This window comes from Chelonia mydas, chromosome 1, assembly GCF_015237465.2.
Source record: "Chelonia mydas isolate rCheMyd1 chromosome 1, rCheMyd1.pri.v2, whole genome shotgun sequence".
Classification (NCBI taxonomy): domain Eukaryota; kingdom Metazoa; phylum Chordata; order Testudines; family Cheloniidae; genus Chelonia; species Chelonia mydas.
The window spans coordinates 105,446,126-105,464,455 of NC_057849.1; the positions used below are offsets into that span (position 1 = coordinate 105,446,126).

Here is an 18,330-nt window from a genome sequence, read left to right on the forward strand (position 1 = left end):
TTGTTGAGGAGATGTTCTGCAGCATTATGTATTCAGAGTTTCTGAAGGATTAATGGTTCATGCCATGGATATCGCATTGCTATAGTCCAGCTGCATGTATAACCAAGGTCGTCATCGTGCTCCAGGATGGTAAGCAGTCTACCAGTCATGTGGAGATGGTAGAAAGTGTTACTCCTAGATCCTGCTCTGTGAGAGTTTAATGTAAGTAAGGAGTCCAGGACCACTCATAAATTACAGTCTGGTGAGGTCCTGAAGTTCCATAGCTGCCTAATGGACCTCACAGTCTGAACTTCCACCTTTCCCAAAGCAATGCAATCCCAAAATGTTTCTTCTTGCCCCCCTCAAGCCCTATCTAACACTGGGAAGACCTCCTAAAATTGCTGAGGTGCCTTACTGTTGTTTCTCAGAGCATCATTCTGTGTATTACCTTTCTGGGAATATGCTAAGTATAATCTGAAGCAACTGCTATTTCTTCTTTGATGGCTTCAGCATTCCCACTTGGCCGCAAACTTACCACCACCAGTGGACAGGTCCCAAAAGTGGGAATGCATCGGGATGACTCTCAAAGAACAACAGTTTCTAGCAAATTAAATGTTAAATGTTTAATGGAAGTTGGAGCTAGCCTGATAGACTATAGTAGTTGTTTATATTTATTCCTTAGTCACTGAAGAGACTGATTGCACAGAAATGACACCAGATGATTTTAGTATTGCCAGAAGTTAATTGAGACCCAACGTGGACATTTCAGTATGTTGGCGGAAAAAATGTCTTCCTGAGTCAGTTGACACCTGGCTGTCATGGATGTCATGTCAAGGAAGTAAGCCAGGGTCATTCAGCTTCTCAAAAATCTGAAAAGAAAGTCAGCAGTTAATCCCAAAGGAAATCAAGTCTGACAGTTTCCTACTTCCCTGTTCCCAAGCCTCACTTTCAGAAAGAAAGCCATTATTTCTGAGAGTAAGTTCCATAGCATTAAAGCATAAGGACACAGCCTGATTCATGAGATGAAGCAGAATTTATTTTCCCCTAAATGTTTGTCATTACAGAATAGGAAACAGTGTGTTACAAGTACTGGTGATTGGCTAAAAAAAAATGGTTTCAGGTCTCAACCACTTTTCAGAGTATTATTTTTTGTTATACAAAAAGTGAAGAGACTGGAGCCAAAACAGCTCTCTGATATATTCTCACAAAATGGTTCAGCTCTAATCCATCAAACATTATTTTGTCTTTTGAAACAGCTCTGCTGATGACAGCATGGTCTTTGAGAGAGAGAGAGAGATGCAGTTTCAAAGAATGAATTGCTGAAAAAAGGACCCAATGTCCACACTTACAATACAGAGTCTGCTTGCTGACTTTGTAACTACTGACTAGGTCAAGTGATCTATGAAAGGGAGTGGAAATTTCCTCGCTGTGTATAGGCATAATTTCTACTGGACAAAAATAATACAGTACATCTTTGGTTTAGAACTCTATTATATTTCCTTAACTTTATACATTTTATTTCACACACAGATTAAAAAAACATATTTCACCTTATAGAAGAATAGTACACTGTTAGGTTTGTTTCTGAATTCTATTAAGCTGCATTAAGAGGATGATGTTTTTGATTCATGCTGATCAGAAACCTGATAGTTCTTAACAGTTCTTCCCATATCTGGAGATGAGCAAACCAAGATGATTAATAGGCACATTTATCCTTATTTAAGTGGATTTCTTAAAGTAGTTGAATGAGGTTGGTTTTAGTTTTGACTGCCTAAATAAGGCCTGATAGTGTTGGCATGTACAAGTGTTCGGCATCACTGAATGTTTTAACTTATTAATTAATCAGAGTCATATTTTCTATTCCACTTTGGTGGAACCTCAGTCATGTAATGACTCTGATTCTTGGGCAGTTCTGTTCAGGCCAGATTCCCTGTGCTGTCGATCTGTGTTAGAGTAGCAGTGCTGCAGTAAATGCTGTGCAGCAACGGTAAAACGGGGGGCCAAAACACAGGCCAGGATCAGCATAATGGTTTTCAAGACACATCTCTTTCTTCCACCATTGTCCCCTTTTTCTCACTATACCAACAGTAGGCTAGATGACTGACATGCTGGCTCTATGTCCTGCGCTGGCTGTATGACCCCAATGGGTTCATCCTCTGTGGAATGATTAAAATCATGGCTTTAGGGCAAGATTATGTCACACATGTGGCACAAAGCAGCCATACAGCCCTGAAGTATCAGTCCTAACATCTCTACTTAGGGAAAAAATTGTGATAGTGATTTTGATTGCTAATGGCAGCGTTAGAGACGAAGTCAAAGCTTGGCACCGCCAGTGGGAATTTTTGCACTGAAATCCTTATAATTATAACTATTACGTTTTATATATACAATGAGAAACTTTCAGTGTAAATGACTTTAAAGGAAAACAACAAAAAGGAGAGGGGGAGTTTCCGTGAGAGTACAGTGGGCCCAGTTCTCCACTGCCTTGCACCTTTTCCAATCATTTACACTTGTGAAAAAATGGGTGTATAATTCTTTCAAATCAGAATGGAATCATTTTATAACTACTTTTCGCTCCCTTTGCACATAAATGACTGCACAAGATGCAAGACAGTACATGTATGGATCCAATTTGTATATTTGTTTATTCTGTAACAGGTTGTATCTAAATTGAACAGAAACGGTGGCTGCTTCTAGGACAGTGGTTCTCAAAGCCAGTCCACCACTTGTTCAGGGAAAGCCCCTGGCGGACCGGACCAGTTTCTTTACCAGCCGCGGTCCACATGTTCGGCCGATCGCGGCTCCCACTAGCTGCAGTTTGCCACTGCAGGCCAATAGGGGTTGCAGGAAGGGCGGCCAGCACGTCCCTTGGCCCGCACTGCTTCCCGCAGCCCCCATTGGCCTGGAGCGGCGGACTGCGGCCAGTGGGAGCCGCGATCGGCCGAACCTGCGGAGTGGCAAGTAAACAAACCGGTCCAGCCCACCAGGGGCTTTTCCTGAACAATCAGCGGACCGGCTTTGAGAACCATGTGCTAGGAGACAGAAGACTTCCAGAAACATAGAAGTGCAATACCCAAAACACACAGTCAGAACAGTTACATATACAGCTTTAAATCCATTACAATGCACACTGTGACCAACACCCCACTCAACTCTCACCTCCTTTGACTTTTCCCCATATGTTCATCTACTGCAGCCTAATAGCAACCCAATTTACTGGGAGTAGACACCTTTGTTTATGCCCCTTGATTGAGACTGAGAAGGAGGTGTAGTATCCAAAAATGCTTTACTTTGTATGGAACCAACTATTCATACACCAGTAAGCATAACCAAGACAAGATTTATTAAAAAGAGAGAGCAAATAGAATTAAAAGAAAAGAAACAGCGCTTACTGTATTTAGGTTTACACTTCGAATGAGCAAAATAAATAGTCATTCTCAGAATAGTTACAGAGAAGACAGAGAAGTGAACGAATAGTTTACATCTCATAAAAGCAGTTCTCTCCTCTGACTACTCTTTAGTCAGCCTGCTTGCGGACCATCTGTTTTACCTAATCCATCCTTCTGGGTCAGCTTGCATGTCCAGACATGTTTCCTTTGAACTAGGCCTGCCACACCCCACACCACACCAGTCTTATCCAGTTCTGTATATGCACAGAAGGGTCTTGGTTCACTGCCCACTCCAGGAGATGGCTCAGCGAGGACACAAAGTCCCTTAATGATGCTCATTGGTTGTCCTCTAAAGGTTCAATGATCCAGCCCAGATGCTGCATTTCACAGAGCAGTCTGCGTACCTCTGCCCCAGCCAATTTCTGTATCATCTTTTCAGACAAACAGATTGGGGTTTTCTTCAACACAACACCCATCCCCACATCTACATGCTAAATTTCTGTTGTGAATTAGGGACCATACCATCTGTCATAAACACTTACAGATCCATACCATCTGTCATAAATACTTTATCAGTAGTTATTAAATGCTTATGTTGCACTGAAGTTTATGTTGAAACTAGCTGCATACTTTACCGAATATACAGTACTGATATTATCCTGTATACAAAACATGTTTAATTTAGAGTTAAGGTTTTTGGAGTGCATTTCCTTTGAGTGCATAATCAAAAAATAATATCTGCATTTTATTTTAACTTCAGTTTCTTTCTTTTCTTATTTCAGGGAAGTTTTATAGTTACATTATAGTTGGTCTGTTTCTCCCTCTTTCAAGGGTTTGACTACTGTTTCCTCTGCAAACAAGCAAAATATATAAGACCACCAATATTACCAAGCTCACCAATAGAGAATTTTGCCATTAACTCTCAATGGAGCCAGGATTTCACCCATTATATTTATAACCTCTTGGGTTTTTACTGGCAGCGTTTTGACTGTGGCTCTTGCATTAGATTTATGTTTGTCTTTCATCTTGTACTATTAGATCCTTTTATAAGGCGTAAATGTCTATTTTCCATCTTTTGTGATAGCTAATGGTTTTTAATTTACGTCAGAAACAATCCATTTAATGATTCGCTTGTTTGTTTGTTTGTTTTAATCAGCAAGGATTTATACGTACATGCTGGAGAAGTCCCGTGTTGTCATGCAGCCTCTCAACCAGAGCAATTTTCTTGTTTTTTACTTGATGGTGGATGGGCTGTCGGCTGAAGAAAAGTACAGCCTGTACCTCAGTAACTTGTCTGCACACAGGTAGGAGACCAATTTCATGTTTGCTATGGAGCTAATATTTTTTTTCTATTTCATGCCTTACTCCTCAGAGATGCTGAGCACCTTCAACTTCTGTTGAACACAGAGTCCTCATTTTGAAAAGATGTTTGCTTAAAATTATTGTTCTTTTTTAAGTGATTGTCCACATGGGTTTCATTCTTAGTGTACGTGCAACCCAGGCATATGAGATCAGATTCTTTTGGCATTAAGTTTCTGTGGGGGCCAGGCCTGTGCCCTAGATTATTTTTTGAAAAAGGGGATAACCATTTCTAGAGCTGTTTGTCCCAGACCAGAACAAGAAATGCTAGTGTTCTGCTCCAGAGAGGCCTCCAGCAAGGGATTCCTGTCAGATGCCTTTCTCCTCCCCTAGACTCTGGGACTGATGTATGCCTTACCCTGATCCTCATGATACTGAGAGTCCTGAAGAAGCTGAGGCAAGATGCAGGATCTATGAACATGAGAGTCCCAGCAGGGGCCAGGCAGTTATGGCATTCAGATCTGGTGAAGCACTCAGCGCAGCCCCATGTTATTTTGCCTCTTTGCCCAACACAGTCTCACAGCACAACAGTCAGATCTGACATTCCAAACATCTGACGGTCTGGATGCTGCCTGGCTAACAGTCATCAAAAGAAGCTGTTCAGGGGAAGTTCAGATCATTCTGCTCCAAAGCAGGAAAGTCTCAACTAGACTGACGAAGGGCTTGTCTACATGGCAAGTTGCTGTGCAGCAAGCCAAAGTGTGAATCTACAACATCCCAGCTTGCCACATGGTAATGTTTTCTGTGGATACTGCTACACGGTCCACTGAAGATCCCAGAGTGCAGTAGCAAGCCAGACTCCACTCCAGCACGTTCACTGCACTGTAGCAGTGTCCACATGGAATGGTACTGTGCGGCAAACTGGTACACTCTAGATTCACACCCTGTCTTGCTACGAAGTAACCTGACTTGTAGAGAACCCAAACCAGCTGATCATCTTAGTACCAGCTGTTACCCTCAACAACACCCATTTTAGCTCTACCAGACTATTTATTAGCCCTTAAACAATCTGGACTTTCTGTTAGTTCCATGAGATTCATATGGCAGCAACATCTGCACATTGTTCTCCTGTCCAGGACCATGCTATATTTTCTCACCGTTCAGTGACTAGATTCGTTACAGGCTTTTTTTTTTCCTCCCAGTTTGGGATCCCCCTTCTTCTTGGCACCTCAGTATATTATTAACAGGATTGATGGGTACCAGCTTTGAGTCCTTAACAAACCTATTCCCTCTACCATGTATCAATGAAGACTGACTTTTTAGTAGCCATTACATCAGCTCAAATGGAAAGGGAGATACAGGCCATCATGGCAGTATCTCCCTTATGCCATGTTTCATAAAGACAGTCACTTTAGGCCTCATCCCAAGCGCTGTCTCAAAGTTGTTACAGAATTCCATTTGAACAAATTTATTCATCTCCCAGCTTCCTTCCCCAAGCCATACTCAACCCCAGTGGAAGCTAAACTTCATACACTTGATGTAGTAAGGGTATTGTCATGGTACCTTACAGGACAAAAACACTCAGGAACATATGGTACCTAGACAGTTTATGGCTTTTGCTGATAGACTTAAGGGTCAGGCACTACCCTCACAAAGATTATCAGAATAGGTGTCCACTCTATAAGAACTTATTAGAAGATAGCCAAGTTAGATCCACCTACCCATAGTAGAGCTCATTCCACAACCAGTGGGGCCCCTGGATGATTGAGATACAAAAGGAGCACTTAACAACAATAAAGTCATCACAGAGAAACTAAATGAATTCTGTAGTTCAGTCTTCATGACTGAGGACGTTAGGGAGATTCCCAAACCTGAGCCATCTTTTGTAGGTGGCAGATCTGAGGAATTGTCACAGATTGAAGTGTCACTAGAGGAGTTTTTGGAATTAATTGAGAAACTTAACAGTAACAAGTCACCGGGACCAGATGGCATTCACCCAAGAGTTCTGAAAGAACTCAAATGTGAAATTGCAGAACTATTAACTATGGTTTGTAACCTGTCCTTTAAATCAGCTTCTGTACCCAGTGACTGGAAGATAGCTAATGTAACACCAATATTTTAAAAGGGCTCTAGAGGTGATCCTGACAATTACAGACTGGTAAGTCTAACGTCAGTACCGGACAAATTAGTTGAAACAATAGTAAGAAATAAAATTGTCAGATACATAGAAGAACATAAATTGTTGCGCAAAAATCAACATGGTTTCTGTAAAGGGAGATCATATCTTACTAATCTATTAGAGTTCTTTGAAGGGGTCAACAAACATGTGGACAAGGGGGATCCAGTGTACTTAGATTTCCAGAAACCTTTGATGAGGTCCCTCACCAAAGGCTCTTATGTAAATTAAGTTGTCATGGGATAAGATGGAAGATCCTTTCATGGATTGAGAACTGGTTAGACAGGGAACAAAGGGTAGGAATAAATGGTAAATTTTCAGAATGGAGAGGGGTAACTAGTGGTGTTCCCCTAGGACTTATTCATAAATGATCTGGAGAAAGGGGTAAACAGTGAGGTGGCAAAGTTTGCAGATGATACTAAACTGCTCAAGATAGTTAAGACCAAAGCAGACTGTGAAGAACTTCAAACAGCTCTCAAAAACTAAGTGATTGGGCAACAAAATGGCAAATGAAATTTAATGTGGATAAATGTAAAGTAATGCACATTGGAAAAAATAACCCGAACTATACATACAATATGATGGGGCCTAATTTAGCTACAACTAATCAAGAGAAAGATCTTGGAGTCATCGTGGACAGTTCTCTGAAGACGTCCACGCAGTGTGTAGCTGCAGTCAAGAAAGCAAACGGGATGTTAGGAATCATTAAAAAAGGAATAGAGAATAAGACGGAAAATATCTTATTGCCCTTATATAAATCCATGCTACGCCCACATCTTGAATACTGCGTACAGATGTGGTCCCCTCATCTCAAAAAAGATATACTGGCATTACAAAAGTTTCCGAAAAGGGCAACTAAAATGATTAGGGGTTTGGAACAGGTCCCATATGAGGAGAGATTAAATAGGCTAGGACTTTTCAGCTTGGAAAAGAGGAGACTAAGGGGGGATATGATAGAGGTCTATAAAATCATGAGTGGTGTGGAGAAAGTGAATAAGGAAAAATTATTTACTTGTTCCCATAATATAAGAACTAGGGCCCACCAAATGAAATTAATGGGCAGCAGGTTTAAAACAAATAAAAGGAAGTTCTTCTTCACACAGCACACAGTCAACCTGTGGAATTCCTTGCCTGAGGAGGTTGTGAAGGCTAGGACTATTACGGAGTTTAAAAGAGAATTGGATAAATTCATGGAGGTAAAGTCCATTAATGGCTGTTAGCCAGGATGGGTAAGGAATGGTGTTCCTAGCCTCCGTTTGTCAGAGGGTGGAGATGGATGGCAGGAGAGAGATCACTTGATCATTATCTGTTAGGTTCATCCCTCTGGGGCACCTGGCATTGGCCACTGTCGGTAGACAGGATACTGGACTGGATGGACCTTTGGTCTGTCCCAGTATGGCCATTCTTATGTTCTTATGTACAGCTCAGACAGCCTCTGCTACCTGTTTCAAGAATGTTCCTATTTCTGAAATTTGTAGGGCAGTTACCTGGAGCTAAGTCCACACATTTACAAGACTCTATTTTTTGGTAGATGCTTTTAGAGCAGATGCCTTTTTTGGTAGGTCTGTCCTCCAGTCATTGTTAAAGAAGATTTCATATACCTACCTCCAAGGAAACAGATAACTATTTCTTAATCACCAAGAGTGAGATCCATGTGGACAGTCACTCAAAGAAGAAAGAGCAGTGGCTTACCTTACAGTAACTGTAGTGCATCAAGATGTGTTGTCCAGATGGATTTCACAACTCGTCCTCCATTCCACTATTATGGAGTCTTACTCTTCCAGGATTCTGTATTGGTGAAGGTGAGGCACAGCTGAGCCTCCTTTACGCTTTATGTCCTTGGGCAGCATGGCACAGGGACATCTAGGACACAGGCAAAACCCCAGCTAACACTGCTGCTCAGAATAATCTAATCTTGAGTACAAGGGGCACATGCACATCAAGAGTGGAATCCATGTGAACAACACAACTTGAAGAATCACAGTTACTCTAGGCTTAGTAACTCTTCCTTTTTTTTCCCTCTTAAATTGGTCATCTGTTCACAGCTTCAACTAGATAACAGCAAAAAAATAAAGAACAATAATAATTAAAATAATCAGAAATGGGTCCTTTGATGTCTCAGTGTTTGAATGTTTCCTTGGCATTTTCTGACAGTTTGTGCATCTTCCATACTGGCTGACACTGGAATAAAACAGCTGTCCTAGATTTTCAGGCCTGTAAAGAGGCTGATGATGTAATTTTCATTTCTGGTGGAAAACCTTTATCTACACTGATTTTTTTAAGCACAAATATTTATGGTAGCACTGCTTGGTAACACCTTAAGTTCCTTACTCTTTTGGTATTTAAATATGTTGCCACATTTCAGATAGAATGAGCTAGTACAGCAACTTTGAAACAAATATGGAGCTACATTGCTTCCCTAGAAAGATCATTTCAAAGGGGAAAAATCAGTGAAATTTGTCTTCTAATTTTTTTTTTTCTTGTAAACCCTTTGAAGGCTTTTAAGACCAAAAAAGATTGTTTTGCTGCGCTTGAGAGCATTAATTTATTCCTCTTTAGCAAAAATTGTTTGGAATCACTGCGTTTATTCAGAAAATAGCACAGTTTGCAGTTACTTTGCAAGGAGTTCCAGCAAGAAACAACTCAGCAAAGACCTGGATAATTAGATTCATACGAACAAAGACATTATCTCATCAATAGCGGATCAATATTCAAAAAGAACAAAGTAATATTTCTAAATAGATACATGTGTAACCCACACACTCCTGGGTGTGGTGTTCTATCCCATCTAGTGGCACCCAGACCACTTAGAGAAAGTTAAATGAGTCTGCTCTACAGCCTTAGCTAAGAGCCAGTTGGCTTTTAGCTCATGCAGTAGAGGCTCATGCACTGAGGTCCCAGGTTCAATCCCGCCCACTGACGACTGGGGTCTGTCGAAGTTACACTTGTACATCGTATCCAGCTCCAGAAGTAATTGATAGCAGAATATATACATAAAGTTACTTTTATTGATAAAGCTTTGCTTTACTTATATACAGTAGATTGTCGTTTGCACTGTTAAGAAACATTTTGGTCCGTATTATGCTTTTGTTACACACGAATAGTTCAGTTAGCTAGGTTCATCCTGGTTGCCAGAGTTACACCAGAGATTAATTTAACATCATGACACTCTTTGCATGAGTAACGCAAGCAGGATTTGGCCCATCATCAACTTCTTCTTTCTGACTGATACTTTGATGAGATCATATCATTCTGGTAACACCAATGATTGAATCTGTCATGTTTTCTTTAAACATGTGTAAGCATGATACTAATAACAAATTGAATTAGATAAAATCCCCTTTGAAACTGAATTTTAGTTCATGCTCAGCTAGTTGAAATGGTTTGTGTCTGACTTTTGTTCCTTTCTTAATTTGTTTAAAATTGCAGCCATTAAAGTGAAGACTGAACAGTCTCAAGATTATCCATGGTTAGTTAAGGTCACTGGCTACGCCTTTGTTCCCATTGAGATTTAATCAAGCACGATGAGTAGGAAAGGCTTTAAAACAACTCTTATTTGTTCCTGATTTTCAGTATAAAAATGAACATTTTTATTTAAAGAAATAAAAAATATTATTAATTTATTTTAAGCTTCATCATCTGGCATGGATGACATGTTGTTGTCCCTTCTCTGAGAAGCTGATTTATGAGATTAATAGATGGTACATACAAGAAACTCTGGGATGAAATGAGACTTTTGCCATTGATTTCAACTGGGCCAGAATCTCATACCAAATGACTAGAGAAGAAATTGGCTATGAACCAGCTTTTAAGTATTGTAGATTTTCACTTCTTTAAAAAATATATATATATTTCGAACACTTTCTCCTTTCACTCTCTCGCTACAATTGATGGAGTGATGTTGAAAGGTTCATGAAAGATGTATTTTTAGGGATGGCTTTGAATGATGGTAGTTTTGTACAGGATGGGAGACTATTCCAGTCACAGGTTACTTACTACATGTCAGAAGGTACAAAGCTGAGCGTGGGAGGAGACAAAAGAAGCAGATAGGCAGGAAGATCTGACACAGTGGAAAAAGTGAGATAAGGAGTCAGAACAATAAGACTTGTGATGTAGCCAGGGCTGGAATTGTGCACCAGTTTAATTGTCAGGGCTGGGAACTTGGAAATGATGCATAAGTGAATGGAAGCTAATGAATAGATTAGAAAATGGGAGTGATGCTTTGATGAAGACGAAGAGGAAGTGAGGAAGATGATTTTGTCATTCACATTTTTGATGGACTGAGTGGGTGGGAATTAAGAGAGAAACGGGAGGCAAGATTTGAAAAGACTTCCATAGGCAATGTCAGAGATGACCAAGGCATGGACAAGGATTTTATAGACAGGAATGCTGATGAAAAACAATTTCTGGAAATGAAAAGCATGAACTGTGGAAACAGCTTGGAAGGTGGAGGGGAATGAATAGAGGAGGCAAGTGTGATGCTGAGATTGTGAGCCTAGGTGACGGAGATGAAAGTGTAACTAATAGCAGTGATAGAAAAGGGAGGGACAAATAAGGGGGAAAATAAATTCTGTTTTTAACCAGATAACTTCCAACTGGTGGCAGAATGTCTATGCTGAGATATTGGCAATAGTATTAGAGATGCAAGACCGAACAGAGAGGGGAGAGTCAGGAGTGAAGAGAGATTCTCAAGATGCTGCTACTGGGTGAATAAAGGATGTTTGAATGACCTCATTTGCATGCATTTGAATTAGGGGCGGGGGCTGTATTTGGAATTTCCAGGCTCTCTGTTGGTATTGACTGTTTTAAAAGAACTATAGAAGTTTATTACGGTTTTTAATGAAAGTAAATGTTAAATGGTTTAAAGGTTAATTTCAGGTTGTCTTGTTTTGTGTTTGCTTTTGTGTCTGGGTATGGATTGAATTTAGATTTATTAAGAAAGTTATTGTACTGTGAGTTAAAATAAATGTACGCTAATTATTGTACGTGTTTCTTTTCTAGTCCTATGGATGTGCATGATCCTTTACAATCTCATAGTTAAGACAGGTCCTTTCCTTGAGGGACATGAAAGCTACATTGGACATTTACAGAACAAAGAGACATGGTGTCTGGGCAGATCAGCATGCATTTGATCTGCAGTGGGAATCTTGGTGAAGGAAGTGTGTTCTAAGGACTGAAGGGAGAAAGTTTGTCTCATACTGAGGGGGAAAAGGTATGATCATTGTGGACAAAAAAAGAGCATTAAGGAAAGGCCTGGAAAGAAGCTTGAAACAGGGTGTAGATAGACATGCACTATGATTTAGACAGAGTCAGAGCTGATTATAGAGTCTCAGTGGTCAGAAAGAGGATAATTGTTAAATGTTTATGGGGTAATAATTATATTATTATTTTCATATGGAAGTTATTAAATAATAATCTACTTTAAGTGATCAGGTATATTAGCATTTAGAAATTGACATATGCCATTTAAATATGTATATTAGAATCATCGTTTGAAAGGACACTGGATGGATTAGGGACTGGTGACAGGTTTGGAAGCTATTCAACTCTAGATCACCAACTTCAGTCTAAACCATGTTGGTAATGTCCATACTAGTTACAGTTTTATGGCTGTTTGGTAGTATGTGTGAGTTGGGTGGGTGGCCTCAGTGGAGTGCTCGCTGGACAGCTGTTTTTAAGTCCTCCCCTTTGATGTCTGCTCCTTCCCCCACCTTTATCTTTTAAAATTAGCTACACTACTTGTGCAAAAACTATATGTGCAATAATAAACAATTTACAGGCATTACAGAGTGGGAAAATGCATATACACTTACATTCACTCACATTAGTAACTATGCAGCTCACATCTATCAGGAAAAGACATGTCACTATGTGGCATTTCCTAACCAGTATTTCCTCTTATGATTTTTTGGTGCCAGTAAGAAAATCTCACATTAATTTCATGTATAAAGTAGCTACTGCAATGAAGTAACTGGATTAGTCATTAAAATCTGAATTGATCATCACTTCTTTGCTTGATCACTGAGAATATCATTCCTCCAATTTAAATGATAAACTTCATTTGTCAAAAAGGACAATGAAAAAGCAGTGAAGGAAAGTGAGTGGCTTAGAAAAGAGCACAAGAGACTGTTTTCAAAGTGCACTGTTTTGGCTGACCGAATGTCTCATGCCTCAAAATTTTTGTGTGTATTCGGCACCCCTCTTTTCTAAAGAATACTAGAACAATGTGAAGTTAAGTGGTGATTATTCTAGAATTGCACATGAGTATCCCTATTGATGGGATAAGTGCATCCCTATGGCACACAAATTTGGAATCTTCTAGAAGGCAGTGCTTTTGGAGCCACTCAACCCAACTTTCCATGATGCAGGACACTCTGAGGGTATAAAAAGTGGCCATCCTTCAGGTTTCAACTGCTAAGGGTACAGCAAGCAAGCAAGGCAAGAGTTTTCTAATAACTCTTTTGCCTCTAAGCGTTTCATAAACAAACAAAACTCTTTGTAATAGTCTGCCTAACCCACTTTTTTCATGCATTAAATTGCATAAACCACTTGTTAACCCACCCACCCCATATATTTTAAACCATTTTCCCTACACCTGAATATCAACCAGCCCTCCTAGTTTTGTGTCCATTTCCATTTTGTATGTCTTGCTGCATGTCCCATGACCCAGGTGGACACACTGCAGTTGCCCACACTATTTGTCACTTCCCTTTTCCCTGATTTGAATCTTAGGTAATTGACCATTTTTATCCACCTTGGAACTTTGCCAACAATATAGTATTTATTAACCTTATGTCGTAGTCTCAGATGTGTATACATTAAGATAAATGTTTTTAGTAGGTTTTGCCTGAACTAATAGCATGAATAAACCCAACTACACCTAATATTTCAACCAAGATAAGAATTATTTTTAAAGTAATGTGACTTATGTGGGCAGATGTACAGAAGCAATTGTTGAAATCACATCATTCCCCCATTATCCCGAAGCAGCATACATCTTTATCTACAAAATGTCCATTAGAAATTTCATTTTAAAAGTGAGATATCACTGGAATCATTCTACAAATCGTTCCACCTTGACTGGAATTATTTTAGAGCACTGTGTTAAAAAGTCTTCTCCTTGACTTTGTGTCCAAGATAAATGGAGATTCTGACTCCAATCTAATGAAAAATGTAGCTTTTATTATTAGTTTATCAAACTATTATGTGGAGGGTTTTTTTATATATAGTGCTACCTATGAACATTATGTGTTACAGTTGTTGGAATTAAGGATGAAGGTTCTGTATCTCAGAGAATTAGAGATTTTTATGAGACTTTATAGGTTTCACAATTTGCTAGCTCTTCCTTTGTATAACTTAATGCTGTAGAGTCTCACTGTATTTTCACTCATGCTGATTTCATTTCAGTGTAGCCTCATTGTCCTCAGTGGAGTTACTCCTGATTTATACAGGTGTTTTGGGGAGGAAAATCAGGCTTTCTTTCTTTCTTTCTTTCTTTCTTTTTCTTTCTTTCTTTCTTTCTTTCTTTCTTTCTTTCTGACTCAGTTTAAAGAGCAACATTTGTTTTTCTTAACTAAAGACCACTGTATTTTGCTGGTGGATGCACCCTTGAAGCTACACTGGCACAAACAGTGTTTTATATACAGTGTACATACTATATACATGTTTAATAGATATAATATATATGCTGCATCTATTTTTGATAGAATTGTCTCTTCCCCAGCTCTGCTCCTTTTTTCATAGTCTCTCTTAAGTTGAATATAAACGTTCAAGTTCTGACTGAACTCTCAAACCCCCAATTGTTTGTTTCTGTCTGAAATCAGGCAAACTAAGTTTTCCCAGTCGTCATTAGAATATACATAGTTAGGGCTCCATGTCTGTTACGGAGATTGCGGAAGGCACGGATTCTGTGACTTTCTGCGACCTCTTTGATTTCTGCAGGGGCCAGTGTGGCTGATCCCAGGGCCACCCAAGCATCTGGTTCCGGGGCCAACTGCTCAGGTGGCCCTGGGGAAAGACACACCAGCTGCTGCTCCAGCGGCCCCCAGCAGCGATGCCGGGGTGGTTGGAACAGCCGCGGTCCATGGCCCCGAGCAGTTATCCCTGGGAAGCCAGCCAGAACAGCCACAGTCTGCTGGCCACAGCAGTTGGTGCCGCTGGCCCCAGCCACCCTCTCCTAGTAGCAGTCCCTGTGGTCCCCCAGCAGCAACCCCCCACGCCTCCCAGCGCCCCACCCCAAGATTTAATCACAGGTATTTTTAGTATAACTCATGGACAGGTCACAGGCCATGAATTCTTGTTTATTGCCCGTGACCTGTCCATAACTTTTACTAAAAATACATGTGACTAAATCGTAGCCTTACACATAATACAGCCCCTTCCCTGAAGACCTTGCAATTCATTAACAGTTACAGCACAGTGCAATGATACAAGTCACAGCAGTGGAATTAGGTGTGTTTATTAGCACACCTTTTAAGATTGATTTGAAATGATTTGAAATATGGCTTTTTGTTTGGTCCCATCATAAGTGATGGGAGAGGGTTGGGCAGAGCATTGGGAACAACAGGAGTGAGAAGGAAGAATTTAGATCAGAGAATTAGTTGTAGGTGGCAACAGAGTTGTGCAATGCTTTATAGATGGGAATGAGAACAGAATATGAACAGAATACCGAAGAGGGGGGACAAAAGCAAAGAGGGAGAGACTATAGGGGAGAGAAAAAGAGGAAGGATGTAAAAGAGGAGATTATACTAGTCAAGGTGCAAAATTACTAAGTCTAACTAAATAGGAAAAGCTAGTAAAGCACTGGATGCATATAACTGCATATAGCATCATCTCTAATATTTGCAGTACCTAGTGTTCTGCTTTGGTGTGTATAATTTGCACATATCCAAGCTAAGTAGTGTGCTCTCTCTGGAAAGATAAGAAAACATTGTAAATGGTATTTCTGTGTACACCAGTTGCCCAAAAGTTAGTTTCACAGACCTCATTATAACTCAGAATTAAGCTACTAATAATGTACAGCCTGAAATCACCAATATTTTTTCAAATATAACTATTTTTTAAAAACTTCCAGCCTAAATTTTCAAAAGTGATGTGTGATTTTGGTTGCCTCCATTTTAAAAGGGACCTGATTTTCAGAAAATGTTGAGCACACACTTGGCAAAAATCAGCCTTCATTAAGACCTCTCCAATTGGGCATCTAAAATTTGTCAGTCAATTATGAAAATTTAGGTGGTAATGTGCATATATTATATACATCCGTCATGATTTTAAAGTTAGTTAATAAATACTAAGTTTCAAAAGTATAGTTTCCCTGTACTTAGCAGGCAATTATGGTATCTTAGATTCTGTGATGCGGTAACTTAGTAAATGTTGACTTTTTAAGGAAAACCACTATTTATGTGGCCATTGTGGTTCTGTGTCTCATACAGGGTCAATCCTGAGAGTTGTTGAATGCCTCCTGTGAGGTGCACAATACCATCAACTCCCACTGAATTCACTAACACAAGAACTGTAGTGTAATCTCTTTATCATGAAAGTTGAACTTACAAATGTAGAATTATGTACAAAAAATAACCACATTCAAAAATAAACAATGTAAAACTTTAGAGCCTATAATCCACTCAGTCCTACTTCTTGTTCAGCCAATCGCTCAGACAAAGAGGTTTGTTTACATTTGCAGGAGATAATGCTGCCCGCTTCTTGTTTATAATGTCACCTGAAAGTGAGAACAGGCGTTTGCATCACAGTGTTGTAGCCAGCATCACAAATGTTCACATGTCACTTTTGTAACTGGCATTGCAAGGTATTTATGTGCCAGATATGATAAACATTCGTATGCCCCTTCATGCCTCCAGGACACCATTCCAGAGGGCATGCTTCCATGCTGATGATGCTTGTTAAAAAAAATAATGCGTTAATTAAATTTGTGACTGAACTCCTTGGGGGAGAATTGTATGTCTCCTGCGCTGTGGTTTTACCCGCATTCTGTCATATATTTCATGTTATAGCTTTCACTGCAGATTTGACAAAACACAAAGAAGGTACAAATGTGAAATTGCTAAAGATAACTACAGTACTCAACCCTAGGTTTATGAATCTGAAGTGCCTTCCAAAATCTGAGAGGGATGAGGTATACAGCATGCTTTCAGAAGTCTTAAGAGAGCAACACTCTGATGTAGAAACTACAGAACCAGAACCACCAAAGAAAATCAACCTTCTGCTGGTGGCATCTGACTCAGACGATGAAAATCAACATGCATCGGTCCACATTGCTTTGAATTTTTATTGAGCAGAAGTTATCATCAGCATGGACGCATGTCCTCTGGAATGGTGGTTGAAGCATGAAGGGACATATGAATCTTTAGCGCATCTGGCACATATACATTTTGCGACGCCGGCTACAACAGTGCCATGCAAATGCCTGTTCTCACTTTCAGGTGACATTATAAACAAGAAGCGGGCAGCATTAGCTCCTGCAAATGTAAACAAGCTTGTTTGTCTGAGCGATTGGCTGAACAAGAACTAGGACTGAATGGACTTCTAGATGCCAAAGTTTTACATTGTTTTGTTTTTGAATGCAGTTATTATTTGTACATAATTCTACATTTGTAAGTTCAACTTTCGTGAGAAAGAGATTGAATGTATTAGGTGAATTGAAATACTATTTCTTTTGTTTTTTACAGTGCAAATATTTGTAATTAAAAAATAAATATAAAATGAACACTGTACACTTTGTATTCTGTGATGTAATAGAAATCAATATACACTTCTACCCCAATATAACACGACCTGATATAACATGGGTTCACATACAATGCAGTAAAGCGGGCCTCCCGCCCTCCCCAGGGTCTGGGAGGCAGGAGCTGTGGGGGGCACTTTTGGGGGCCCCGCAGGCCTAGAGTGGCCGGGGTGATTAGCGGGGGGCTGGGAGCAGCCCACTCTGCTTCCCTAGCCCCAGCCATGTCACTTGGGGGAGGGGGCTTGGAGGAGGGGATTGCCCCCCCCCCCCCGCACTCACCGGCAGCGGCAGAAGCAGAGCAGCCCAGCCCCAGCCCGCTCCACTCCACCAGCTCCCAGCCTTGGCGCTCTGCTTCCCACCTCTGGTGAGTGCTGTGGGTGTCCTTTCCCCAACCTCTCCGCACTCACTGGCGGCGGGAAGCGGAGTGCCGTGGCTGGAAGCTGGTGAAGTGGAGCTGGCGGGGGCCAGGCTGCTCCGCTTCTGCCGCTGCTGGTGAGTGCCTGTCAGGGGGCGGGGGTGTGGATAGGGGCAGTCAGGGGACAGGGAGCAGGGGGCTTGGGTAGGGGGTGGGGTGCTGGGGGTGATTAGGGGCGGGGGGGTCTCTAGAGGGGGCAGTCAGGGGACAAGGAGCGGGGGGACCAAAGCAAGTTCGATATAACGCGGTTTCACATATAACACGGTAAGATTTTTTGGCTCCCGCGGACCACGTTATATAGGGGTAGAGGTGTATTTGAAAATGTAGAAAA

General features: G+C 40.6%; 1 protein-coding gene across 4 annotated transcripts in view; it reads left to right on the forward strand.

The window, feature by feature from the left end:
- The window catches only part of MYO16 (myosin XVI), a 579,449-nt gene that overhangs the window by 351,912 nt on the left and 209,207 nt on the right, over positions 1–18,330 (forward strand). For all 4 annotated transcript variants that reach the window (XM_037896729.2, XM_037896722.2, XM_043535412.1 and 1 more), the window contains exon 16: positions 4,525–4,672. In XM_037896729.2, the coding sequence (XP_037752657.1) occupies positions 4,525–4,672 (148 nt within the window). The remainder of the gene's footprint in view (positions 1–4,524; positions 4,673–18,330) is intronic.